This window comes from Gigantopelta aegis, chromosome 9, assembly GCF_016097555.1.
Source record: "Gigantopelta aegis isolate Gae_Host chromosome 9, Gae_host_genome, whole genome shotgun sequence".
In the NCBI taxonomy this organism is placed as follows: domain Eukaryota; kingdom Metazoa; phylum Mollusca; class Gastropoda; order Neomphalida; family Peltospiridae; genus Gigantopelta; species Gigantopelta aegis.
The window spans coordinates 13,188,811-13,216,535 of record NC_054707.1 but is presented as its reverse complement, the minus strand read 5'-3'; the positions used below and the strand labels follow the sequence as shown (position 1 = coordinate 13,216,535).

Below are 27,725 nucleotides of genomic sequence, written 5' to 3'. Positions count from 1 at the left end.
TTTACTCTGCCGCGGTGTTTGCTGGAACCCGAGATCTACCCGATACTTCGGCACATAATATTCATCTCCAAGTGTTTTCATAATATACGATTACAGAACGTGTCAACATACCTTTACCTACATCGCGCGCATATGGACATCGTGGGTATGTACTTGCATATTTATAGTTTTATGTGAGGAGTTGGAAGAGCGAGATTTTTTATTATTTATTATTATTATTTGTTTGTTTAATCAGTACATTTCATACATAAAATTAGACTAATTAATATTAATTATTTTTTTGCATCTTGCATTGAAAAGCAGTTCTGCATACACCAGAGGCACCTCGTTTTGTCCATATTGTCCTAAACCTCCTATGTGCCCATTTTGTGGAATAGCCCTTTGACCCGCCCCCTGTGACTTCCAGTGTTAAGCTGAGATCTTGGTAACAAGGCGAGAGTTGTAGGTGCTCCAGCATGGATATGAAAGAAGCGCATAAATCAACGTTGTCGGGGACAGTGAGCACGAAGAGGGCCGTGTTGTGGGGGATCGTTGCCGTCGTGGTTGTTGCCGTCGTGGTAGGAGTCGCCGTTGGTGTCCCTCTGTCGAAGAAGGACGGTAGCGACGGACAGCCTCTCGTGAGCCCGGACGGTTCCACCATAGCTCCTGGGACGGATCTCTACAAAGCCATACAGATCTTGAACCAGTACCCTCTCGTTGACGGGTAAGTCCGATGATTCGGCTATTAAAATAAAACACGTTTGTTTTGTATAACGACACGACTAGACCACATTGATCTATTAAGCACCGGCTATTGGATGCAACACATTTTGGTAATTCTGACATATAGTTTTAGATAGTAAACCCTCTACCTTTTTTTTTTCATTAGTAGCAAAGGATATTTTATATGCACTATTGCACAAACAGGATAGCACATATCACGGTCTTTGATATACCAGTCGTGCTGACTCTGGCTGGAACGAGAAATAGTTCAATGGGACCACCGACGGGTATCGATCCTAGACCGACTGCGCATCAGACGAACGCTTTACCACTGGGCTACGTCCCGCTCCCTGGGATCTAGTTCAGTGGGTAGAACACTCGCTTGAGGTGCTGGATCGTAGGATCGACACCGCCCCTCCCCCATCAGTCGGTGGACCCATTCTCTGATTTAATTTTTACCTGTCCCAAACAGTGCCCCACGACTGGTATATTAAAGACCGTTAATACAACAAATGCAATACAATACATATGTGCTGTACTGCATATAGGAAAGTGCATATAAAAGATTATTGTTAATGGGGGAAAATGTAACAACAGTATACAAAAACGTTTGCTTTGAAATCCAATAATTTAATTAAAGGGACATTCCTGAGTTTGCTGCAATTAAGATGTTATCGACTAACAGAGACGTTTTAACGATTGTAATTACATATCAAATACATATTTCTGCATAAAATATTAGTGGCTGTATATTAAACGTGTTTCTGATTGTTCTAATATTTGTACTAGGTTATATTTCATTTTATTTCTTAAACTATTTTTTTTCGTACGTACGAAATTAATTGAAAACAAATTCCAGTTTGGGCTTCTTACAAATATTAAGACAATCAGAAACACATATAATATACATTATATTCTAAACAAGAAAATATATTTAATATGTAAGTTTAATCGTAGAAATATCTTATTAGTCGGAAACATCTTACAATGCAGCAAACTCGGAGAACGATCGACGTGATTTGTCGCTTTCAGTTGAGGCGGACACTCTTTTGAGGCTATGGCACCGATGTTGCCGACAAATTTTATTTATACAAAGATTATGTGCATAATTTATTAATTTGTAATTATTTATTATAAATGAATATCAAAATAACACTTGTAGCTATGATACTGCAACCATATTATTTAAAACACGCGAAATTGTTAATGAATTTTGCTGTAAATCAGTCGCATCACAAAGTTAAACAATGTATGAACTGATGTTGTAGCCACAACGACTTGGCTTATCAATACCGGAAGAATGCTCAGAACAAGGTGCAAGAAGTTAATCTTAATATGGACATGCGCAAGAAGTGGAATATTTCTCATACGGACATACCACGACTGCGAACCGGAAGACTGGGAGCGCAGGTATATAGTGCGGTATTATTTATCCAATTTAAGCGTGTTTGAATTAAGACAAAGAGGTAGATATGTTAAAGTTGTTCCGATAATTATCTTACCTTGAACGTGATATATCAATAAATCTATTCCTCATGACATGAATATATCAGATAGATTGCAAAATCATATTGTACTGATTTTATGTTAGAAGATCGAGACGCTTACGTATATGTATCGACAATTGACCTGCCTACATTTTTTTGTGTGGTCATAACCCGTTTTGTAATAAATGGGCTTTGAGGTGTACAGAGATACGATTTGGAACACACTATCACTTGTGTTAATTTCACTGAGAGTATTTCAGCGCTTAACATATTTTTTTTTTTTTTTTTTTTTACTGTTTTCTGGGGGGTTGGGTATTTTTTTTAGGAGGATTGTGGGGTTGTTTTTTTTGGGGGGGGGTTGGGGGAAGGGGGGTTTGGTGGGTTGGAGAGTGTATTTATTTTGTTTGTTTAATTAACTGTTTTGTTCTTGTTTCTGTGTTTGTGAGGGGAGGTGAGATGTATGTTTTTGTTTTTGATTGTTTGTTGTTGCTTTTTTAATAGTGTTTTGTTTTGTCGACCTCTGTTTCAGTTCTGGGCGGTGTACACCAGTTGCACCGCACAGTACAAGGACACTGTCCGCATAGGTCTTGAGCAGACAGACACGGTTAAAAGGTTCGTCAAGAAGTACCCCGATACGTTTCAACTCGTCACCACCGCTGATGGTAAGATATGACGGGGGCGATCCTGCGACCCATCACACCTCGGACGTGTGTTCTTCCACAGATCTACTCCCCGCATCTACATACATATAGTTAATATTATATGCTTGTTTTGTTTAACGATGCGCGGTCGGTCTAGGATCGATCCACGTCGGTGGGCCCATTGGACCTTTTCTCATTCTAGCCAGAGCACAAAAATATAGCGGGTTTCCTCTCAAAGACTATATTATGTCGAAATTACCAAAATGGTTGACACCCAGTTGCCGATGATTAATAAATCAATGTGATCTAGTGATGCCGTTAACCAAACAAATTCTAGCATCACAGAAACATTTTTTTTTAAATAAGAAGGTCACGGTCATTGTCAAGGTGAATTATTTAACCGGATTATTAAAGACAGAATTGTGCCAAGAGAGGACAAAGATTTTGGGATGAAAAGTATTACACTATAAATAATTGAAACGATCGCGATATTACAATACCTTCATGTTGCCCAGCATGTCTACATTAAATTGTTTGACCCTCAAAATAATAAACACTGATATTAGGGCTAGTGGAAGAGATATTGTAGACATTGTGGGTCTTTTTTCATAATGGCGATAAGACAAATGGAACGGGGGCATAGGAGTACCTCGTAAAAAGAAAAAAGTGTATGGATAGGCTGTGTGTGTGTATATATATATATATATATATATATATATATATATATATATATATATATATATATATATAAATGATCCATATTTTAAATCCTTTGCACATTTTTCACCTGGACTATGACTAGGGTGTTCTCTGTTTCTCTAGGTATACTTGATGCCCACAAAAACAACAAGATTGGAAGTCTGATGGGTTTGGAGGGAGGTCACGCCATCGACAGCAGTTTAGGAAATCTGAGAATGTTCTATGAGTTGGGAATCAGATACATGACTCTCACCCACAGCTGTAACACGCCCTGGTAGGTACATTATCCACCTCTGTAACACACCCTGGTAAAATATATATCTCTGTAACACACCCTGGTAAAATATATACATGTATCTCTGTAACACACCCTGGTAAATTAAACACCTCTGTAACACATCCTGGTACCTCATACACATTTGTAACACACCTTGGTAAATCATACACCTCTGTAACACACCTTAGTAAAGTGTACGCCTCTGTAACACATCCTGATAAATTATAAACCTCTGTAATACACCCTGGTAAATCATACACCTATGTAACACACCCTGGTAAATTATAAACCTCTGTAATAACCCTGGTAAAGTGTACACCTCTATAACGCACCTTGGTAATTAATGCATCTCTGTAACACCCCTTGTAAATAGAAATGTAACCCACTAGTGTATTATCGACTGTTAGAAAGAGTGTATTTTACGGTGTCTCTCATAACATAAGTACATTGATTTTCCTTTGTCAGAAATTAATAATAACGTATCAGTTAACTCAACACCAATACAAACAATTGATGTTTCTTTCTTCTTCTTCCTTCTTCTTCTTCTTTTTCTTATGTCTCGTTCTTGTTCTTCTTTCTTCTTTCTTCTTCTTTCTTCTTTCTTCTTTCTTCTTATGTCTCGTTCTTGTTCTTCTTTCTTCTTTCTTCTTCTTTCTTCTTTCTTCTTCTTCTTCTTATGTCTCGTTCTTGTTCTTTCTTCTTTCTTCTTCTTCCTTCTTCTTCTTTTTCTTATGTCTCGTTCTTGTTCTTCTTTCTTCTTCTTTCTTCTTTCTTCTTCTTCTTCTTATGTCTCGTTCTCGTTCTTCTTTCTTCTTCTTCTTCCTTCTTCTTCTTCTTTTTCTAATGTCTCGTTCTTGTTCTTCTTTCTTCTTCTTCCTTCTTCTTCTTCTTTTTCTAATGTCTCGTTCTTGTTCTTCTTTCTTCTTCTTCTTCCTTCTTCTTCTTCTTTTTCTAATGTCTCGTTCTTGTTCTTCTTTCTTTTTCTTCTTCCTTCTTCTTCTTCTTTTTCTAATGTCTCGTTCTTGTTCTTCTTTCTTTTTCTTCTTCCTTCTTCTTCTTCTTTTTCTAATGTCTCGTTCTTGTTCTTCTTTCTTCTTCTTCTTCCTTCTTCTTCTTCTTTTTCTAATGTCTCGTTCTTGTTCTTCTTTCTTCTTTCTTCTTCTTTTTCTAATGTCTCGTTCTTGTTCTTCTTTCTTTTTCTTCTTCTTCCTTCTTCTTCTTTTTCTAATGTCTCGTTCTTGTTCTTCTTTCTTCTTCTTCTTCTTAATTCTTCTTCTTTTCTAATGTCTCGTTCTTGTTCTTCTTTCTTCTTCTTCTTCCTTCTTCTTCTTCTTTTTCTAATGTCTCGTTCTTGTTCTTCTTTCTTCTTTCTTCTTCTTCCTTCTTCTTCTTTTTCTAATGTCTCGTTCTTGTTCTTCTTTCTTCTTCTTCTTCCTTCTTCTTCTTCTTTTTCTAATGTCTCGTTCTTGTTCTTCTTTCTTCTTCTTCTTCCTTCTTCTTCTTCTTTTTCTAATGTCTCGTTCTTGTTCTTCTTTCTTTTTCTTCTTCCTTCTTCTTCTTCTTTTTCTAATGTCTCGTTCTTGTTCTTCTTTCTTGTTCTTCTTCCTTCTTCTTCTTCTTTTTCTAATGTCTCGTTCTTGTTCTTCTTTCTTTTTCTTCTTCCTTCTTCTTCTTCTTTTTCTAATGTCTCGTTCTTGTTCTTCTTTCTTGTTCTTCTTCTTCTTCTTGTTCTTGTTCTTGTTCTTGTTCTTCTGTCTCTTGTTCTTCTTCTTCTTTCTTGTTCTTCTTGTTCTTCTTTTTCTTCTTTTTCTTCTTCTTCGTCTTCTTACATTTAGTCTTTTTAAACTTTTTTCTCCATCCTCTCCCCCCCCCCCCCCCCCCCCCCCCCGCTTACTCTTCTCTTTTTTGCACTTACTTTTCTTTTTCTTCTTCTACTTTCTATTCCTCGTTTTCTTGTTACTCTTCCATCGTGTACAATATTTAAGCATATTTCTGTAAACCTAAAGCTAACATCTAATCATTCAATCATTTTGAAGGGCAGACAACTGGAAAGTGGATATTGATAATACGCCAGAGTTTGATGGATTGTCTCCATTTGGTGAGGTAAGATTAAACGTTTGGTTTATTTAACGACACGACTAGAGCACATTGATTAATTAATCATCGTCTATTGAATATCAAACATTTCGTAATTCTGATATATATATATATAGTCTTAAAGAGGAAACCCGCTAAATTTTTCTAATAGCACTAAGGGATCTTTTATATGCACTTTCCCAAAGACAAGAAAGCACTTTGACCAGTTGTGGTGCAGTGGTTGGAACGAAAAAGAAAACCAATCAGTTGCATGGATCCACCGAGGTGGTTCGATCCTGCGACACAAGCATCTCAGAAAGTGATTAAGGAGATGAACTGACTGGGTATGCTGATTGTTTTAGAAAGTGGTTAAAGAGATGAACCGACTGGCTATGTTGATTGTTTGTTTCAGAAAGTGGTTAAGGAGATGAATCGACTTTGTTTCAGAAAGTGGTTAAGGAGATGAATCGACGTTATTACAGAAACTGGTTAAGGAGATGAATCCACTTTGTTTCAGAAAGTGGTTAAGGAGATGAATCGACTTTTTTTTAGAAAGTGGTTAAAGAGATGAACCGACAGGCTATGTTGATTGTTTGTTTCAGAAAGTGGTTAAGGAGATGAATCGACTTTGTTTCAGAAAGTGGTTAAGGAGATGAATCGACGTTGTTACAGAAACTGATTAAGGAGATGAATCCACTTTGTTTCAGAAAGTGGTTAAGGAGATGAATCGACTTGATATGCCAACTGTTTGTTTCAGAACGTGGTTAATGAGATGAACCGACTTGGTATGCCGTGTGTTTGTTTCAGAAAGTGGTTAATGAGATGAATCGACTTGGTATGCCGTCTGTTTGTTTCAGAAAGTGGTTAATGAGATGAATCGACTTGGTATGCCGTCTGTTTGTTTCAGAAAGTGGTTAATGAGATGAATCGACTTGATATGCCGTGAGTTTGTTTTAGAAAGAGGTTAAGGAGATGAACCGACGTGGTATGCCAACTGTTTGTTTCAGAAAGTGATTAAGGAGATGAACCGACTGGGGATGCTGATTGACCTCTCTCACGTGTCGAAGGCCACCATGCAGGACGTGCTCATCCTCTCCGTCGCGCCCGTCATCTACAGCCACAGCTCCGTGTTCGCCATCTGCAACCACTACCGCAACGTGCAGGACGACGTCCTACAGATGACGGTAAGTTGAAAATCAAATTAAAACTGAATAACAAACCTTCCATTTCAGTCTAGAGTATTAATTTAAAACTCGTTAATAAAACTTCCATCTCACTTTACATGGCTGTAATTTAAAAATGAATAAGTTCTTCATTTCAATCTACATGACTGTAATTGAAACTGAATCACAAATATTTCATCTCATTCAACATGACTGTAATGCAGCACTCAATAACAAACCTTTCATCTCAGGCTATATCACTCTAATTTAAAACTGTTTAACAAATATTTGACTCTTGGCTGCATATGACTGCAATTTAAAACTCAATAAGAAACTTACCATCTCAATGTACAAGAGGAACTTAAAAACTAAAAAACCCACAACCTTTCTATCCATTTAAAACTCAATAATAGATGTGCCATCTGAATGTACAAGAGAAATTTGAAACTCGATAACAGACGTTTCATCTCGATCTACATGAAGGGGGTGGGACGTAGCCCAGTGGTAAAGCGCTCGCTCGATGCGCGGTCGGTCTGGGATCGATCCGCGTCGGTGGGCCCATTGGGCTATTTCTCGTTCCAGCCAGTGCACCACGACTGGTATATTAAAGGCCGTCGTATGTACTACCCTGTCTGTGGGATGGTGCTTATAAAAATCTCTTGCTGCTAATCGAAAAGAGTAGCCCATGAAGTGGAGACAGCGGGTTTCCTCTCTCAATATGTGTATGGTCCTCAACCATATGTCTGACGCCATATGACCGTAAATAAAATGTGTTGAGTGCGTCGTGAAATAAAACATTTCTTTCTATCAATCTACATGATTGTAATTTAAACCTCAATAATAATCCTTTTATCTCAGTTCATATTTGCCAGATTTAAAACTTTTTGAAAAACCTGTTTGAAAATAATCCCATACATTATAGATATTCGACTATTCAGAGGTTGTTGTTTGGTAGGGGTTTTTTTTCATAGAGTGTTTTATATTTTTAGAAAACCAACAAAGGGGTGGTGATGGTTAATTTCTACAGTGATTACGTCAACTGTCCACCGAGAAACGACACCAAAGCTACACTGTCAAAAGTCGCCGGTAAGTAACAGTGTCAATCATATCATCCTTTGTTTACCATGTTCTGTCCCAAACCAGGCTAATGACCCTGCCAGAGACCGGCCTTGGGATGGACGTGCCTGAACCTTAAATAGGATATGGACACACTAATGGAGTTCTGGGGTTAGATCTGTTTACCTTGTCTTGAACAGTAAGGCTAGCACTCGTCAGAACATGCGTCCAAGACAGGCGCATGCTAAAACAATTTGCTTTGAAATTGCATGTTAAATTATTTGATGATGACATTGATCTTTGCTTACATACATCTTTTAGAGTAGTGGCTCGGTGGCGCAGTGGTTAAGCCATAGGACTACAGTCTGGTTGGTACAGGATTCGTAGTCCGGTATCGGCTCCAACCTAGAGAGAGTTCTTAAGGGCTCAGTGGGTACGCGTAAGGCAACTACACCCTTTTCTCTCTCACTAACCACTAACCAGCTAACAACTAACCCACTGTCCTGGACAGACAGCCCAGATAGCTGAGGTGTGTGCCCAGGACAGCGTGTTTGAACCTTAATTGGATATACGCACAAAAATAAATTGACATGAAATGTTACAGCATACGATGAAGACTAATTATAGATGATGTCTGTTAATTGCAGATCATATCGACTACATCAAGAATCTGATCGGAGTCGACTACGTGGGCATTGGTGCTGACTACGACGGCGTCACAAGGTTAGTGAGCATAATTAAATAGGCCACCATCGATCCCCGTCGGTGGGCCCATTGGGTTATTTCTCGTTCCAGCCAGTGCACCACGACTGGTATGTGCTGTTCTGTCTATGAGATGGTGCATATAAAAGATCCCATGCTACTAAATTAAAAATGTAGTGGGTTTCCTCTCTAAGACTATATGTCAAAATTACCAAATGTTTGACATCGAATAGCCGATAATTAATAAATCAATGTGCTCTAGTGTTGTCGTTAAACAAAACAAACACACTTTATCATTATGGAAGATGTAGCATTTCAAACTATATGTGTTGTACTGCTAATAGTAAGAAGGATTATGGTTTAGTCGTAGATTAACGTTTACGTGCAAAATTAGGCTTACGATGTTTTTGTGAAATTGGTCCCAGTACTCCATTTCTGGGGCCCAATTTCACAAAACATCGTAAGCCTAGTTTTGCACATAAACTTAAACCTACGACCAAACCACAATTTTATTACTATTATAGTACAACAAAGAAATACACATGTTATTTTCTTTTGTCCTTAAAATGCTCCATCTTCTGTAATGATGTAATTTTCTGCTTGAAATAGACGCCAAACACGTGTAAATGTATGCTAGATATAACTGCTATTCGTAGACGTAAACTTGTGAAATAGGCCCATGTTACTTCATAGGTTGTGGAGTGTTCCTGGCTCTAGAAACTTTCTGACATAAAACATATTCAATTGCTAATAGCATTTATTGAGCTATGTTTTTGGCTGTTTTAGTTTGTTCTGTAATTCATTAGACCAAGCAGTTGTCATCTGTGAAACACTTAACGCAAAGATATGCCAAAGATAAATCGATCCTTTCGTTTCCCTATCCATTAACCTATATATGTGTTATTTCAGAGTACCGGAGGGATTGGAAGACGTCTCCACATACCCTAACCTGTTCGCAGAACTCATCCGCAGAGGCTGGAGTGATGAGGACCTGATGAAATTAGCGGGCAAAAATCTCGTCAGGGTCTTCAAGGCAGCCGAGAAGGTAATTTATGTGGTTTTATGTCTGAATCGGTGCTGATTGGTCCACTTGTGGTGAGTATAAAGCTTGAATTAATCTGAATGACTTCCGCAGTGGTTTAGCCATCGGACAACAGACTGGCAGGTACAGGGTGCGCAGCCCGGTACCGGCTCCAACCCAGAGCGAGTTCTTAAAGGTAGGGTCAACTCAAACAAGAGCCTTATGTGTTGGAAAGATGCATACCCGGACCACCAACACACACTGACACTTTAACAAATGAAAAACGCGTAATGTTAGAGTTAATGAAAAACTCATGATTATTCCTGCTAACTGGGGGCAGACATTTTCTTTCGTTTTTGTGACGTCCGGTGGTATAGCTTGTGGCGAAGTGACGTCAGCTCCGGCCATCTTCTCTATGCTCAGTGTAAACAAACGTTCTAATTTACGACAGGGCGCTTCGCTTTCATCAACCTGACTTGTAAAACAACATAAATGACTTGATAGTATAATAAACTATTTAACTAAATATATTTTAAGCTACATCAATAGAACGAAATGGAGTTATAGTATTTTTCTTTTTTTAAAAATCCAAAGTAAAAATGCATACTATTAGGCTTATTGGTAGGGCACGTTACGAGCACCCACGATACCCAAGTGATACTTTTCTTTTCTTCGGGACGACGTTATTGGTCAGTTTTGTGATTTTAGATGGGAAAGTCTACTTAATCAGGGGTTTTACAGAATTACTTACAGTAATAAAGCAGGGCGGTTGGTAATGTCCATTACGATTTGAGGTGTATCCGTGCTGTTATCACACAATACCCTGTGATCTTCATAAGAGGCACGTCTTTTCAGTATGTCTTGACACAGTGTCTGGGGACCGTCTGAATATACACCTGCCAATCAGAAACCACAGAAAGGCCACGGAAAGAAAATACCAATTAACCAAGAAAACACTCCGATTATTGTTTCAGTTCGTGGGTTAATTTATGTACGAAACATAATGCAGTTATTTCAACACTTTGACAATGGTGGTTTATTTTGTATTGAAAAATAATATATAATTGGTGCTGACTTACTAGGATGGATATTATTACAGAACATTGCGATGTATCTGCAAAAATCAGGTATGTTTTGTTTCTTCAGTTGAAAGACTAATTTCTGACGTAACACGTTAGGTATTACACGTAACCACCAGCTCGCCAGAGGGCGTATTCACTGGGATGGTACAAAATGGCTGCGCCCGTTATATACGAACGAATGAATGAAATAATGAAATATAGTCTGGATCAGTCTATACACAGACAGATAGATCGACCGATCGATCGAACCATCAATCGGTAGATAGATAGATAGATAGATAGATAGATAGATAGACAGACAGACAGACAGACAGACAGACAGACAGACAGATAGATCGAGACAAACAAACAGGAAGACAGACATACGTACAGACAGACATACGCACATGCTTACAGACATGCATTTGTAACAGTTGTATTAAAAAAAAATGAAATGAATTTGTTGAGCCAGAACATTACACACTAACAGGACCAGAGCCGGATTTAGACCTTGAGGGGTCCGGGCACTTCAGGTTCGGGGGCCCCTCATCATGGAAACTAAATTACATGACAAAGGAAGTCCTTAGTCTGGGGGGGGGGGGGCCTCTGGCGGGGGGGGGGAGGGGATTGCCCCCTTTGCCCCTTTATAAATCCGGCACTGAACAGGACATATTTGCTGCTTTGAAAAGTGACCGGTTTTGTGTTTCATTATATATATTATATTAGTTTATATTAGTGTTTCTCTCTAAAAAAAATATGTGTTACTTAATGTCTCACCTAACCAAAGAAAACAGACGAGGTATAGGTCATACTTTTCCGATGCTGGCGGAGGCTGGCGTCAACGTTTGCGGTGTGTCCAACGTTAACGAGTCGCGGCTATCTACATTTCTCACAAATTATAAGTAAACGTGGTTCATGACTGCACTTGTGGATGCTCATCACAATGTATGCGAAAGTTTTAAAAACAATTATAACTAAAATATTAACTGAATTGGGTTTTTTTTAAATTTTCTATTTGTTTAATTTATTAGTATAGGCCAAATTGTGTGTTATTGTATTGAGATGAACATCAGCGACATCGAATTAGTTTATGGTAGGCGAGACACTAAATTCCGCACAATTCTTGTTTTTAAAATATTTATTCTAACATATTTTCAGATTTTTAAACTTTAATATTGCTAGTGTTATGACGTTTTTCTGCAGGTCCGGGACGACATGTCGAACATGCCTCCGTATGAAGACCTCATTCCAAGCTCGGCCACCGCTAACGAAACCTGCAGAACGTCATTCTGATTGGCTAGTCTGTGAACATGAACGCATGCGTGATGTACAGTAATAACTGACTACATTGGAATTTATTTTGAATACAGTATTTAGTACTTCGTCAAATGGCACAACTGGACAATATCGGCTAATTGTTGATTTATGTATATCAATTTGTAGATAGTAGACATATTTTCCTTTTGACTACTTTTTGTTCATTATTATAATAACAATCATTTCGTATTAAAAAGTACCCATATAATGTATGTACTCGGGAACCGACAATTAACTTTATTAAACTATTTTGTATTTACTACTGGTTATTGTATGTCCGTTTATGCCTTATATTAGAGATTTGGTGTCAGGCCTGGATTGGGACAGGTGTTTATGTCCAATTAAGATTCCAATACACTGTCTTGGGTATATAAACCTCAGCTATCTGCGCTGTCTGTCCAACAAGGGTGGATGGTTAGCCCTTAGGAATGAGAAGAAAAGTCGATTCATTAGTTGAGGCCTGTTGTAACGGAACAACTACTGTATGTTTTTCATGTAACAAGCAACATGACTGGTATATCAAAGGTCGTTGTATGTGCTATCCTGCCTGTCTGTGGGAAAGTACATATAAAAGATCGCTTGCTACTAATGGAACAATGTAGCGGGTTTCCTCTCTGAGACTATATTTCAAAATTACCAACTGTTCGACATCCAATAGCCGATGATTAATAAATCAATGTTCTCTTGTCGTTAAACAAAACAGAAACAAAACTTACAATGTAACAAACAATTTAATAAACAATGTGTTGACATATTAAATAGCTTATCTTGTAAATATCATATATAGGAAAAATAGTACCTGGATGTACATATAAGTTAAATATGGCATTCCATTGCTTTGCTTTATGTGGAATCTCACATATATTAAGACTACTTAATAGCGCGAAATTAAATTTTCCGACAGCTTAAAACATAAAAAAGACATTTACAGCTTGCATTATTGGAGTTATTGCTGGTAACATGCTAGGTTATTAACAATATATACACGGTTGAATATTGATATTTACTCCCGAGGTATGATTTCTAAACTGTCTTCAACTTCACGTGAATGTATGCCACTTTAAAGTTCATTCAATGTTTGCTGTTTCGAAAAACTTCATTTTAAGACGCCCATAAATAGTTATTGCCTCGGTATCCAATTTGTCAAAACTGCGGTCAAAAGTTGTTCATAAACATTGTGCAGCATTTCAGGTGGACGCGAAAGGTTTCTTCTATCGCAAAGTGCCACAAAGTGACAAAGATAGCATAGCTTCAGCTTAAGACAGTTTGAGGAGTCAATGCGTGCTCTGGTATACACGTAATAAGTTGTTTTCTTTGTATCGGAAAGTGCCGCAAATTTCCATCACCACTGTGTCGTTTGACTTCAAGACACATAAATATGGATATGGAAATGACGGACAAGTCGAATTCGCAGTCTCTTATCTTTGAGAACAGGTCCGGAGTGTGTCGTAACAGGAGGGTGGTGTGGGGGAGCCTCATCGGCTTCTCGCTGGGCGCCGTCATCGTCGGTCTTGCCGTCGGCGTCCCGTTGTCGCAACGATCGTCGGGCGCCGAGTCCTCGGTGGTTGGTTCTGATGGGTCGGCGGTTTCTCCGGGAACCAGCCTGTACAGGGCTATACAGATACTGAAGGAGTACCCATTAGTGGACGGGTAGGTTTCCATTATCAATAGTTCTAGCTTTTAATATTGATACAAGGGGATACGTTGGTAGAGCTCTGGCCTGATGTGCTTGGGTCGTAGTATCGAAACCCCATGGTGGACCAATTCTTTGGTAGGTGTTTTCTCTATCACAACTAGTGCTCCACAACTGGTATATCACAAAGGACGTGGTTTTTAATGTCCTTCCTGTGGAAAAATGCATATACAGGATTCTTTTGTTTCTAATAGAAAACATGTTTAGGATGTTCCTCTAAGACTGTATGTCGAAATCATTATCAAATGTTTGACATCTAAAAGACAGCGGTTAATAAATCGATGTTCTCTAGTCTTTTCGTTAAACAAAACAAACTTTAACTTCTATTGGATAAAAATTTAAATTTATATTTAATTTGAATATCCTGGTCATAAGTATAATATGAGTGTGAGAAAAATATATGATAAATTGCTGAAAATGAAAGTATTTTAAAGTAGTGAAAATAAGGTGGTCGAGGGGGCTGAATGCTTCTGGGGAAGAATATAAGGACAGGTAAAATTGATTTTAAAAAAATTCATTTTGTTATGAGGTATAAACTATTGGTGACCTTACATTGTGGTGCCCAAAGACAGATGCCCATTGTATTCAAGTTTTATTCAGTAATGACAGGAATCCACATAGGTACTGTCATTGGGTTATATTTTACGGAAGAATGAGGAGGTGAGGATTTATCCTGACGTATTTTAAGTTTCCTTGATTTCAGTACACATATCATATCATAAACTAACACAAACGTGTTATGTTACGACGTAACTAAAGCACATTGATTAACTGATCATCGGCTATTGGATGTCAAACATTTAGTTATTCTGACACGCAGTATAAGAGAAAACCTTCTACACCTTTCCATTAAAGGGACACTCCTGAGTTTTCTGCATTGTAAGATGTTTCCGACTAATAAAATATTTCTATGATTAAACTTACATATTAAATATATTTACCTTGTTTAGAATATCAGTGTCTATATATTCAATGTGTTTCTGGTCGTCTTAATATTTGTCAGAAGCCCAAACTGTTGTGGATCGTACAGATGAGAAAGGAAATTTCCTGCAGTCACTCATGTGGCTTCTCGATTCGATTAGCAGCAAGGATCTTTTATCTGTACCATTACATAGACAGGATAGCACATATCACGCCCTTTGTTGCATCTGCCGTGGAGCATAGAATATAACAGTAAGTAATATCAAAATATTTATTGCACATAACCGAAGCTATTAAAAGTGTTATCACCTGCATTTATTAAAACGTGTTGTTGGTATTGTAGGACAAGTGTTTTGAAGAAATGGTTTTAATGATATCATAAAGAGTTTATGGACAGAGAACGAAATCTCAAACTCTGGCAGTGGAGTGGATTCCCCTGGCACTTTGTTAGTAATGATTTGTTTTATAGGTTTTGGAGCATGTCCGTCAATTACTTCTCTCGTAAGAAACAAAGAAATACTAGTATAGTTTAAACCCTTTAGCCAGTCCACTTGGAAATGGCTAAATCGGTGCCTATATATTTCGTTCCGGCAGACGATATGTCCAAACTGGGAAAACAATATTTCACACATTAAATTACCCTTCTATATACATAGTTTTCTAAAGCTATATCTATGAATAAAAAGGAGCAAAATAACAGAGTTTTCATTATTACAGAAATTCAAAGATTATATAAATTATTTTAAAAATAAATTGTCGACACTTTCTTTCAAAGAGCCGTGCTCTAACTACATGGAATAGAGCTTGTTCGAGGTATCACAGGATTGAAACTCGTCGGTGGACCACATGGCGTTTTCCCAGTCAAATGCAGTGTCCCAATACCAATATATACCAAATGATGCGGTATGTGCTATTCTGGTTATACATATAAACGATCCCTTGTTACCAAAGGACAAATGTGAAGGTTTTTGGTTTCTGAAGACTGTGTCAGAGTTATCAGATGTTTAACATACAACAGGCGACTATTAATTTATCAATGTGCTTTAGTGGAGCTGCTAAAGAAAACAAACTACTTTAACGTACTTTCCTCTGAAAATGTTTAATGTTGACAAGTCACTTTTATTTAAATAAAATGCCACAACTTGGCAAACTTGTTACGGTCAAATATGAACGCCTACAAAATAATTTCTACAGGGAACAGACTGAAACAAGCTTATTCCCTTGCAGGGTGTATACTACCAAATCAAATCTCATAGACGACAATAGTAACATATGTGGTTAAAACTCCTACCTGCAGCGTATCAATCGAGATAAACGCCACGGATATAAATACTACCACCCCTTGCCCTTAAAGTGAATCAGAAAAAAATAGGGGTCAAGCTGCTAATTTTTGCGATAACGGGTAGCGTCTATGACTACCCTAGTTTCGCACAAAATTCGAGTACTTTTTTACACGTATCCCATACATGTTTCAAGCACAAGATTACTTGGCACAGTGGTACTAGAACAAATACAATTGCATACATTTTTGCCCAGATGAAACCAACATACTCACATTTATCACCAATCACAGGACTTGTGGTGTTCACTTCTCTATCAAAAGTTGCGTGCACCTCGAATTTTGACCCACCCGGAAGTTATTTGGTTTAGTATTACCTGAAAATATCTGTCTGTATAAAAATTTGAACCTCGTTTTTCCAGTGGCACAGCACATCACACACACACACACACACACACACACACACACACACACACACACACACACACACACACACACACACACACACAAACACACACACACACAAACCCCACCCAAATAAATACACAATCATTTTTAGACTACATGATTTAAATATCTAAACATTAAATTAGGTTTTATCTTAAATATTACATTTTTGTTGCTCTAGATTTCACGGATACATTACATACCACGATTCAAACATTGTAACGTTTTATCGTTTGTTCAGACACAACGATTTGGCGTGGCAGTACAGAGTGAAAGCCCGAAATCAAGTCCATGACGTCAATCTCAACATGGACATGCGCACAAGCTGGAACCTCAGCCAGACAGACATTCCACGTCTGCAAACCGGAAGAGTAGGCGCGCAGGTAAGGTCTCGCTTCAAACTTTCATGTGGCCCATATTACAAATTAAAAAATATAATGCACGCATTATTCAAATGATAATACACTTCAGGCCAATAGAAACCGGGCGAGGGGGTCCATTTGCGAACGAATATGTATGTTTTTTTTATTTTGTCTCACCCTGTATAAATAATCATAAACGTGGTTTGAGCTCACCTCCAACTAAAGACAGCATACCTTTCCTAGAGAATGTGCACCCTCTACCCCTCTCCAGATATTGTACCTACACCTGGGGCCTAATTCACTAAACTCTCGTAACTTTGCGATCTCGCAGTCCAGTGCGAAAAGACTTGCAAAGAGGATGCTTTTGTTGTTTAACAGAGCCTAAGAGACCTTTGTGAATTAGGCCCCCGCTCTTTGGGAAATACATTATGATGATAAATAGTCTACCAAATAGTTAATGACAATGATCAATCACGTTTCTTTGACTTTAGTCATAACCGACGATTCAGTTATAAACTAGATTGAAAACGAAAATAGCTTAAATGAATCATCGGTTTCTAATATTGAGTTTTACTCTGATATTCAATTTAAAAATATTTATATGAACGTCTTTTGCATTTTAATGTATTTTCGTCATCTGTTTGTGTGTGTGCGTGCGTGCGCGTTTGGGAAGAGAGTTAATATAGCATTTATTGTTGTTTGTTCCGTAGTATGTTTTCTATTTGTCGAACTTTAGATGTGTCTGTTGTAACTATTCGATCACTGTTAATTTATCCGGTGTTCTAGCGCGCTCAGTAATAATGGAATCTGTTTTTTTATTTCAGTTCTGGTCGGCGTTTGTCCCATGTTGGACAAAATGGAAGGACGCGGTCCGACAATCGCTTGACCAGATAGATACTGTGAAGAAAATTGTTAACAAATACCCAAACATCTTCCAGTTTGTAACGTCATCAGACGGTAATATTCAGTTAATAATAAACAACAACCTTTTCGAAGCATTGAAGGGGTCAAAATAAAGTGTTTATGATTCTACAATATAGAAAGCACTTCAAAACATATAAACTGTTGCTCTTTAATAAAGCATTTTGAGTGTGTTGATTATTAAATTTGAAGATATCATGTCATCAGTTGCTATTACAGGCTCTGGGCACTTAATAATAATAATAATAATAATAATAATAATAATAAAAATAATAATAATAATAATAATAATAATAATAATGTCTGACGCGAAACTTAACAAAAAAGGCATGTTTGTAAAACGAAACATGAAACTATTTTAAAACTACGGCGGTTTGGTGCCTTAAATATGAATATTACACAACTTCTACTTGATAGAGATGAAACCCGCTGACGCCTCATGTACCGAATGGAAGCAAGGTTCTTTTATATGCACTTTCCACAGACATGACACGACATATCAAGGCATTTGACATACCAGCCGTGCGGTACTGGGTAGAACGGATGGTTCCACCGAAGGGTGGGGATCGACTCTTTGACATATCACACATCAGTATTCTGCCACTAAGCTACATATGTCCGTCAAAAGGTAACAAAATTTAATATCCAAATGTGAAGCTCCATTTGTGCTTCATCCACATCCCTCTTGAAGTGGTTGTCAAATCGAATCCCTTTGGTTTTCCCGTCCGAACCAGTGCCTTACGACAGGTATTGAAGGCCGCGGTAAGAGCTCTTCTATCTGAGAGGAAGTGCATTTAAAAGATCCCTTGCAACTAATGAAAAAAATGTAACGGGTTTCCTCTCTAAGAGTGTATCTCGGAATTATCAAATATGTGACACCCAACAGCCGATGATTAATAAATCAATGTGTTATAGCAGTGTAATAAAATAAAACAAACCTTTTTCTTCAAATGGTAACTGTATTAAATGTTTCATTCTGTGTTCCAGGAATACTGGATGCCTACAAGGCTGAGAAGATCGGAAGCCTGCTGGGACTAGAGGGAGGTCACTCCATCGACAGCAGTTTGGGGAATCTGAGAATGTTTTACGATCTGGGAGTCCGATACATGTCGTTAACACACACCTGTAACACACACTGGTAAATATATATTTCCACGGTGCAATAAAACATATAACACACACCTGTAACACACACTGGTAAATATATATACTGCCATGGTGTAATAAAACATATAACACACACCTGTAACACACACTGGTAAATATATATATATATATTGCCATGGTGTAATAAAACATATAACACACACCTGTAACACACACTGGTAAATATATATATTGCCATGGTGTAATAAAACATATAACACACATCTGTAACACACACTGGTAATATATATATATTGCCATGGTGTAATAAAACATATGACACACACCTGTAACACACACTGGTAAATATATATTACCACGGTGTAATAAAACACGTAATACACACCTGTAACACACACTGGTAAATATATATTACCACGGTGTAATAAAACAGTTAACACATACATGCAACACACACTGGTAAATATATATTACAACGGTGTAATAAAACATATAACACATACCTGTAACACACACTTGTACATATATCACACCATGGTGTATTAAAACAGACAACACACACTTGTAACACACACTTGTACATATATCACACCACTGTGTAATAAAACACGTAACACACACATCTGTAACACACTGGTAAATATATATTACCATCGTGTTATAAACACGTAACACACACCTGTAACACACACCTGTACATATATCACGCCATGTTTTAATAAAACACATAACACACACCTGTAACACACACTGGTAAATATATATTACCATCGTGTAATAAAACACGTAACACACACCTGTAACACACACTTGTACATATATCACGCCATGTTGTAATAAAACACGTAACACACACCTGTAACACACACTTGTACATATATCACGCCATGTTGTAATAAAACACGTAACACACACCTGTAACACACACTTGTACATATATCACGCCATGTTGTAATAAAACACGTAGCACACACCTGTAACACACACATGTACATATATCACACCATGTATAATAAAACACGTAACACACACCTGTAACACACGCATGTACATATATCACACCATGTTGTAATAAAACACGTAACACACACCTGTAACACACACTTGTACATATATCACGCCATGGTGTAATAAAGCACGTAATACAACCTACTACATTATAACAATGTGGTAATGTCTATTAATAGTAAACACCTTGTAATTCAACTAAGTCTTAAAGAGATTATCCCGCATTTGTTGCCACTGCCCCTGCGCGTGCTGTAACCTCACCGTGGTGCAGGGGTGTAACATTCTCTTTGAGAATGGCCAATACAGCACAAATTGAAGTTTAGAGTAAAATTCGGTGTCCGTAAAATTCTGTGATATCTGTATTTGTATTTTTGCACAGTTCTTTACACTGTTTTTGTTTAAACCTTGAATTTTTATATTGATGTTGATCATCACTTTATTTATTTGCATTACCATAGTTTGACACCCAATAGCCGATGTATTTTTCGTGCTGGGGTGTCGTTAAACATTCATTCATTCATTCATTGTTGCCACTGTAACATATTTTTGAATAATAACGAAAATTACTAAAATTATAATACATAACTATAACGACTAGTGAAGTATCTTGTAAACATATACGAAATTTTACACTATAAAATTTATAATTTATATGCATCTGTTGACATTTGTAACTGCTTTCAGGGCCGATAACTGGAGTATGGACATAATGAACATGACACAGTTCGGCGGTCTTTCAACATTTGGCGAGGTAATCTATTAGCACTGTGATATGAATATTTAGCATTGCAATGTAGCTGAATTTAAGTTGGCTATATTACGTGTTGGGTCAATTGTAATTTATAACTCATTGTTCTTTAATAAATAAATAATTTTCAAATTCGATTTACAACTTCAATATAGATATTGTATACACAGTGTAGATCACCAAATCGAACCACAAAGGCGACAATTGCAGCAAATGTGCACAGTGGCCAGAAATCTTACATGCAGGGTTTCAGTCAACATATACACCATGGCTATAAATATTACTTCCCCCTCACCCTTAAGATAACTCAGAAAAATATATATATTGTGGTTAAGCTGCTCGTTTCAGATATAACAGGAAGAGTCTTTGACTGCCCTAGTTCCACACAAAAATTGTCATCTTGTGTTTAGTAGGACCACGTACATGTTATAAAAATAGCTGGTACTTCGACACTAGTTCAAATTATATTACAGGAATTGATGGATCGGATGAAACAACATTTTATAAATAGCAAACACTGTCACATTTATCACCAACATCAGGACTGGTAGCATTTAACTGTGGAATGAAAAGTTGGGGTGCACCTCATACTTTGACCTAGTCAGGAGGGACGGGATATAGCTCAGTCGGTAGAACACTCGACTTCGGTGCGTGAGTCGTGTGATCGAAACACATGACTGGACCCATTCTCTGACTGGTATTTTTGCCGTCCCAACCAGTGCACCACGACTGGTATATCAAAGTGTTTTTGTTTTTTTCTAAGACTACGAGTTAAAATTGCAAAATGTTTGACATCCAATAGCCGATGATTAATAAATCAATGTGATCTAGTGGTGTCGTTAAACAACACAAACTTTAACTTCACTTTGACCTACTCAGCTACTACTTGGTGTACAGCTACCTATACATCAATATACACTATTGTTATTTCTTGACATCTGTGGATGTTTCAGACGGTGGTGAGAGAGATGAACCGACTTGGTATGATCGTCGATCTGTCGCACACGTCCAAACGTACCATGGAAGACGCCGTCGTCATCTCAGTCGCCCCCGTCATCTTCAGCCAGAGCTCCGTGTTCGCTATCTGCAACGACTACCGCAACGTGCAGGACGACATCCTACAGCTGATCGTACGAGTCTTCCATGTTCGTTTTCCTGTGTCTGACGAGCATTGAAAAATATGCGAATATTAGCTACACATGTTTTTGAACAATTTTATATATATTGTTAAGTCGTTTTCTATGGTATGTTTTGTGTCATTTTATTTTGTCTTGTATATGATATGCATAACAATGAAAATGCTACGCAATGCTAGTAAGACTAGGCTAGGCTAGGCTAGGCTAGGCTAGCTTAGATTGGGCAATGCAAGACAAAGCCAAGGCAAGGTTAGGTGAAACAAGGCAAGGTAAGGCAAGGCAAGGTGAAGCAAGGCAAAACAAGGCGAAACAACGTACAGCAAAGCAAAGTGAACCAAGAAAATGCGAAGCAAGGTGAAGCAAGGCAAGGTAAGCCAAGATAGAGCAGGACAGGGCGTTGTTGTATTGTTACAAACTATTATGTTATACTGTGTCGTGTTGTGTCGTTTCATGCCTTATCTTATGTCATTATGTTATATTATATTGTATTGTTATATTTAACTCTGATTGCAGAAAACCAATAAAGGGTTGGTGATGACAGCTTTCTACACTGATTTGATTAACTGTCCTCCCAAGAGCAAAACGACGGCCACGCTATCTCAAGTTGCCGGTAAGTCATCTCGTTTGTTCAGTTTTTGGTTTTGTGGGGGGTGTTGGTGGGGTTTTGTTTTTGCATCTTTTGTTTTTCGTATTTTGGTTTGGGGTGGGGGGTTGGGGTAACAACAGAATGTCCACCAGTAATCTTTACAATACGGTCATAGAATCATGTAAAATTTTCAGATTGATTCTACTCTGTGGAGGACTAATTCGATTTTGATTTCGGAAATATGTTTATGAAAAATATAAAATGGTGCAGCACAGTATGGAAATACAGTTTGAAACAATAAACCATATTTCCCAATAATTTCCCACATTTCCCAGACTTTGTCATGAACTGACGTATGATTTGATAGTGTTTTAATATAATGTTAATGATGTTGATTTATTTCTTTTAAATTTCAGACCACATTGAATACACTAAGAATTTCATTGGTATCGATCATGTAGGCATTGGATCAGGTTTTGACGGTGTCGAAAGGTTGGTTTCAACTATGAAGTTAATTACGAGGTTTACATTATAGACGCAAGAAAAATTAAAGACGAAAACTACAAACATCCAGTGCAAACAAACACCAAGTACAAACAACTAAAAACCAATAAGGAATACCCAAATATGAATTTTGGTGAAGTATGTCAATAGTTCAATACGCAGAAGCAACTTGTGTTTAGATTTCGTAATGTTACATAATTTTCTATTACTTCACTGATGTGTAAATGCTTACAAAGGGTGTTGTGTATACTTCGTAAATTATGGAACGTACCATCAGTGGCATAAAATAATATGCTCAATAAATTAATTACTGGACATTAGATAATTCTTTGCTGGTGACATTAGTTTTGAACGTTTTGATCACAGGTGACTTCTAATAATTTTGGCAGTAAATTCTGACCAGTGATACATGCACATTTGATTTTGCACTCGATGGGTTTTTCGTGCAATTTTGTAAAATACAGAAATGCGCATTCGGCTACGATTCGTTACTGGTTGATTCAGAACAATATTTGTCGTTGTATTATCTCTAAATTATTTAAATTATTAAAGGGACATTCCTGAATTTGTTTGCTGCAATGTTTAAGATGCTATCGACTAACAGAGACATTTTGACGACTGTAATTACATATCAAATATATTTTTCTGCATAAAATATAAGTGGCCATATATTAAATGTGTTTCTGATCGTTCTAATATTTATACTAGATTAAATTTTGTTTTCTAAAAATCATTTTGTTTCGTACGTACGAAATTATTTGAAGACAAAATCCAGTTTGGGCTTCTTGCAGATATTAAGACGACCAGAAACACATTGAATATACAGACACTGATATTCTAAACAAGAAAATATATTTAATATGTAAGTTTAATCGTAGAAATGTTTTATTAGTCGGAAACATCTTACAATGCAGCAAACTCAGGAATTTTCTTTTAAGTTTTAAGAACATGCCACAATGTCAAACTTTACAAGGAAGAAGCTGGAGAATTTTAAACCATACTTTAAAAAAAAGAGCTAAATATATCTCCTGGTCCTCAACTAATAATGTTTAGTATATTTATGCTATGTTTGTTGCAAGCATGTATTTGCGATCAGTGGTTTAGTAGCGATTCACGTATGAAATGAGTGGCTATAACATTAACCAACCAAACACGCACCTCAGTCTTGGGTACATCTTCCCAGTCTATCGGGACATGTTACCCAAGTCAGAGGTTATGGCATTACAATCACCATTGTGATAACAAAACATTTTTAACAACACCATTAGAGCACGTTGATTTATTAAAGGTATATTGTCACAGATCACTGACCTATTTAATGGTCTAACAAAGTATTACCGGAAGAAAAATAATTTGATTTGTTCCTAAATGTACTTTATTTAACCATCTTCATAACCACCATATTCCATTTATTAATGATATTTTGTAAACATAATTGAATTATGGCAATGGTCCATAATTCAAAAACTAAAATTGCCGAGAGGGTTGACATGGATTTCACTCCATCATGGTTCAGTTAAGGTGATGCGATAGCTAGATTTGGTTTCCAACAATTAATGTAATTTTTATTTATTATCCTCTCTTTTTTTAGCGAAATAAGGTCCTTAAATCCGAGACAGTATGCCTTTAATCATCGGCTATTGGATGTCAAACATATGGTCATAGAGGAAACCCGCTACAGCTTTCCATTAGTAGAAAAGGTTCTTTTATATGCACCATCCCACAGACAGGATAGCACATACCACGGCCTTTTATATACCAGTCGTGGTGCACTGGCTGGAACGAGAAATAGTCCAATGGGCCCACCAATGGGGATCGATCCCATTCTGATCAAGTAGTCCTGGTTTTCGTTCAGCGTACTCTATGCATGGCTGTGAAAAAGGGCGACATGCGATTATAGAGAATAACAGACGTGAATCCCAATTTCTACTATTTCTCGTTCCAGCTAGTGCTTCACAACTGGCGTAACAAAGGCCGTAGTATGTCTGTGAGACAGTGCATATAAAAGATCCCTTGCTGCTAATCGAAAAGAGTAGCCCTTGAAGTGTCGACAGCGAGTTTCCTCTCTCAATATCTGTGTGGTCCGTAACCATATGTCCGACGCCATATAACCGTAACAAAAATATGCTGAGTGCGTCGTTAAATAAAACATTTCCTTCCTTCCTAATTTCTAATCTTTGACGTATGGCACGCAAGGTCTGGGTGCGTCATTCCCCACCCTCACCACGACTAGCTAGGGACTTGGTCATTTTTCACAGCGAAGACTGAATGGTTTAGAACAAATACATCCTTCTTACATGAATTAATTTGAGGAGATGTCATAATTACTTGTTTACCGGCCTCGGTGGCGTCGTGGTAGGCCATCGGTCTACAGGCTGGTAGGTACTGGGTTCGGATCCCAGTCGAGGCATGGGGATGTTTTAATCCAGCTACCGACTCCAAACCCTGAGTGAGTGCTCCGCAAGGCTCAATGGGTAGGTGTAAACCACTTGCACCGACCAGTGATCCATAACTTGTTCAATAAAGGCCATGGTTTGTGCTATCCTGCCTGTGGGAAGCGCAAAAAAAAAATTCCTTGCTGCTAATCGAAAAGAGTAGCCTATGTAGTGGCGACAGCGGGTTTCCTCTCAAAATCTGTGTGGTCCATAACCATATGTCTGACGCCATATAACCGTAAATAAAATGTGTTGAGTGCGTCGTTAAATAAAACATTTCTTTCTTTAATTACTTGTTACTATGTTTCTTTTTCGTAGCCATTTTAAAAGGGTTTCAACAAAGAAAATAATTTTACATAATTAATCTTTCCAATGTTCATTGCAGACTCCCCGAGGGTCTAGAAGACGTGTCTAAATACCCGCACCTGTTCGCCGAATTGATTGACAGGGGGTGGAGCGACGAAGACTTAATGAAGCTAGCTGGCAAAAACCTTGTTCGAGTTTTCAAAGCGGTAGAAAGGGTAAATAGTCACGCCGAGGTAGACTAAATGGGTCTAGGGAGGCCACGCCTCCTCCGAACCCCGAGCAATATCATATAGGTGGGAAATCGGAACTCATTTAACGTTCCCATATCCAAAAGAGGTTCAGACACGCCCACTCCAAATTTAACCATATTAGGTGTCCCCTCCAAATCGTGGGATCTATCTATTGGGGATCGCTGACATCGACAAATTCTGACTATGTCAGTGAATAACAATACATCCATTCATTTATAGTTATTTTCCTGCTAATGTCCAATGACGGTTCAAGCACGCTCTCCTGGACACACACCTCAGCTATCTGGGCTGCCTGTCCAGGACAGAGGATTAGCGGTTAGTGAGAGAAAAATCGGTGCATGGCCTTACACCTACATTGAGTCGTTAAACTCACTCTGGGTGGGAGCCGGTACCGAGATGAGAACCCAGTACCTACCTGGCTTAACCGCTACACCACCGAGGCCGGTTCATAGCAATATAGACAAATGCATTATTTAAATGCATATTCGTATTCACTTTTATTGATTATTAGTGAATAAATTAATTACCAAATATTTCTAACAACTACAGTAACGTCAGGAAAGAAAATGTTAAACAAAAACCTTATTTTTTAATTAATTGATTAAATAAATAATAATAATAATAATAATAATAATAATAATAATGAAGAAGAAAAAGCAAATTAGTGTCAGACTGACTTACCTAGCATTTCGAGCTAATGTAGTTCACATTAGAGTCATTTCCCTTGGCAAGCTTACTTTGATTATACAACCAGAAGCTAGCGTCATTTTCAAAATCTCACAGATGATACCAAATAACCTTTGATTAAAAATGCGATGTTTGGTCATTAATCCAGTTTTGTTTCCGTAGTAATAAAACCTAGACAATCAGTTCCACGGTTTCTGTCTGACAATCGTTGTTTCTATTCCAGGTGAGAGATTAGATGTCCAATATGGCGCCCAATGAAGACCTAATTACAGATCTCCCTACCATGTACTGCAGAACGTCATTTTGACCGACACACTCTCGTTACTTAATGGAGTCCTAATCCCAGACCCCTCTTCCATACTGCAAAAATTTCATTTTGACTGACACACTTTCCTCACTTAATGAATGAATGAATGAATGTTTAACGACACCCCAGCACGAAAAATACATCGGCTATTGGGTGTCAAACTATGGTAATGCAAATAAATAAAGTGATGATCAACATCAATATAAAAATTCAAGACAAACAAAAACAGTGTAAAGAACTGTGCAAAAACACAAATATCACAGAATTTTACGGATACTGAATTGTATTAAAAAACCTTCAATTTTGTGCTGTATTGGCCATTCTCAAAGAGAATGTTACACCCCTGCACCACGGTGAGGTTACAGCACGCGCAGGGGCCACTTAATGAAGTCTTAATCCCTGACCCCCCCCCCCCCCCCCCCCCCCCCTACCATGTACTGCAGAACGTCATTTTGACTGACACATTCTCCTTACTTAATGAAGACCTAATCACAGACCTGCCTACCATGTACTGCAGAACATCATTTTGACTGACACACTCACCTTACTTAATGAAGACCTAATCACAGACCTTCCTACCATGTACTGCAGAACGTCATTTTGACTGACACATTCTCCTTACTTAATGAAGACCTAATCACAGACCTTCCTACCATGTACTGCAGAACGTCATTTTGACTGACACATTCTCCTTACTTAATGAAGACCTAATCACAGACCTTCTAACATGTACTGCAGAACGTCATTTTGACTGACACATTCTCCTTACTTAATGAAGACCTAATCATAGACCTCCCTACCATGTACTGCAGAACATCATTTTGA

The 27,725-nt window shown here is 37.8% G+C and overlaps 1 protein-coding gene across 1 annotated transcript; it reads left to right on the top strand.

Moving 5' to 3' along the window:
• Positions 1 to 164: 164 nt before the first annotated feature.
• LOC121381452 lies at positions 165 to 26,900 on the top strand. Its single transcript, XM_041510771.1, is given in 20 exon segments — positions 165 to 703; positions 1,971 to 2,112; positions 2,719 to 2,851; positions 3,653 to 3,803; positions 5,843 to 5,909; positions 6,890 to 7,066; positions 8,035 to 8,131; positions 8,749 to 8,824; positions 9,713 to 9,848; positions 12,089 to 12,168; positions 13,571 to 13,852; positions 16,784 to 16,925; positions 17,729 to 17,861; positions 18,813 to 18,963; positions 20,625 to 20,691; positions 21,642 to 21,818; positions 22,338 to 22,434; positions 22,827 to 22,902; positions 25,735 to 25,877; positions 26,824 to 26,900. Coding segments are annotated over 20 exon segments (2,652 nt in total). The 5' UTR covers positions 165 to 455.
• The last annotated feature ends 825 nt before the right edge of the window (positions 26,901 to 27,725 follow it).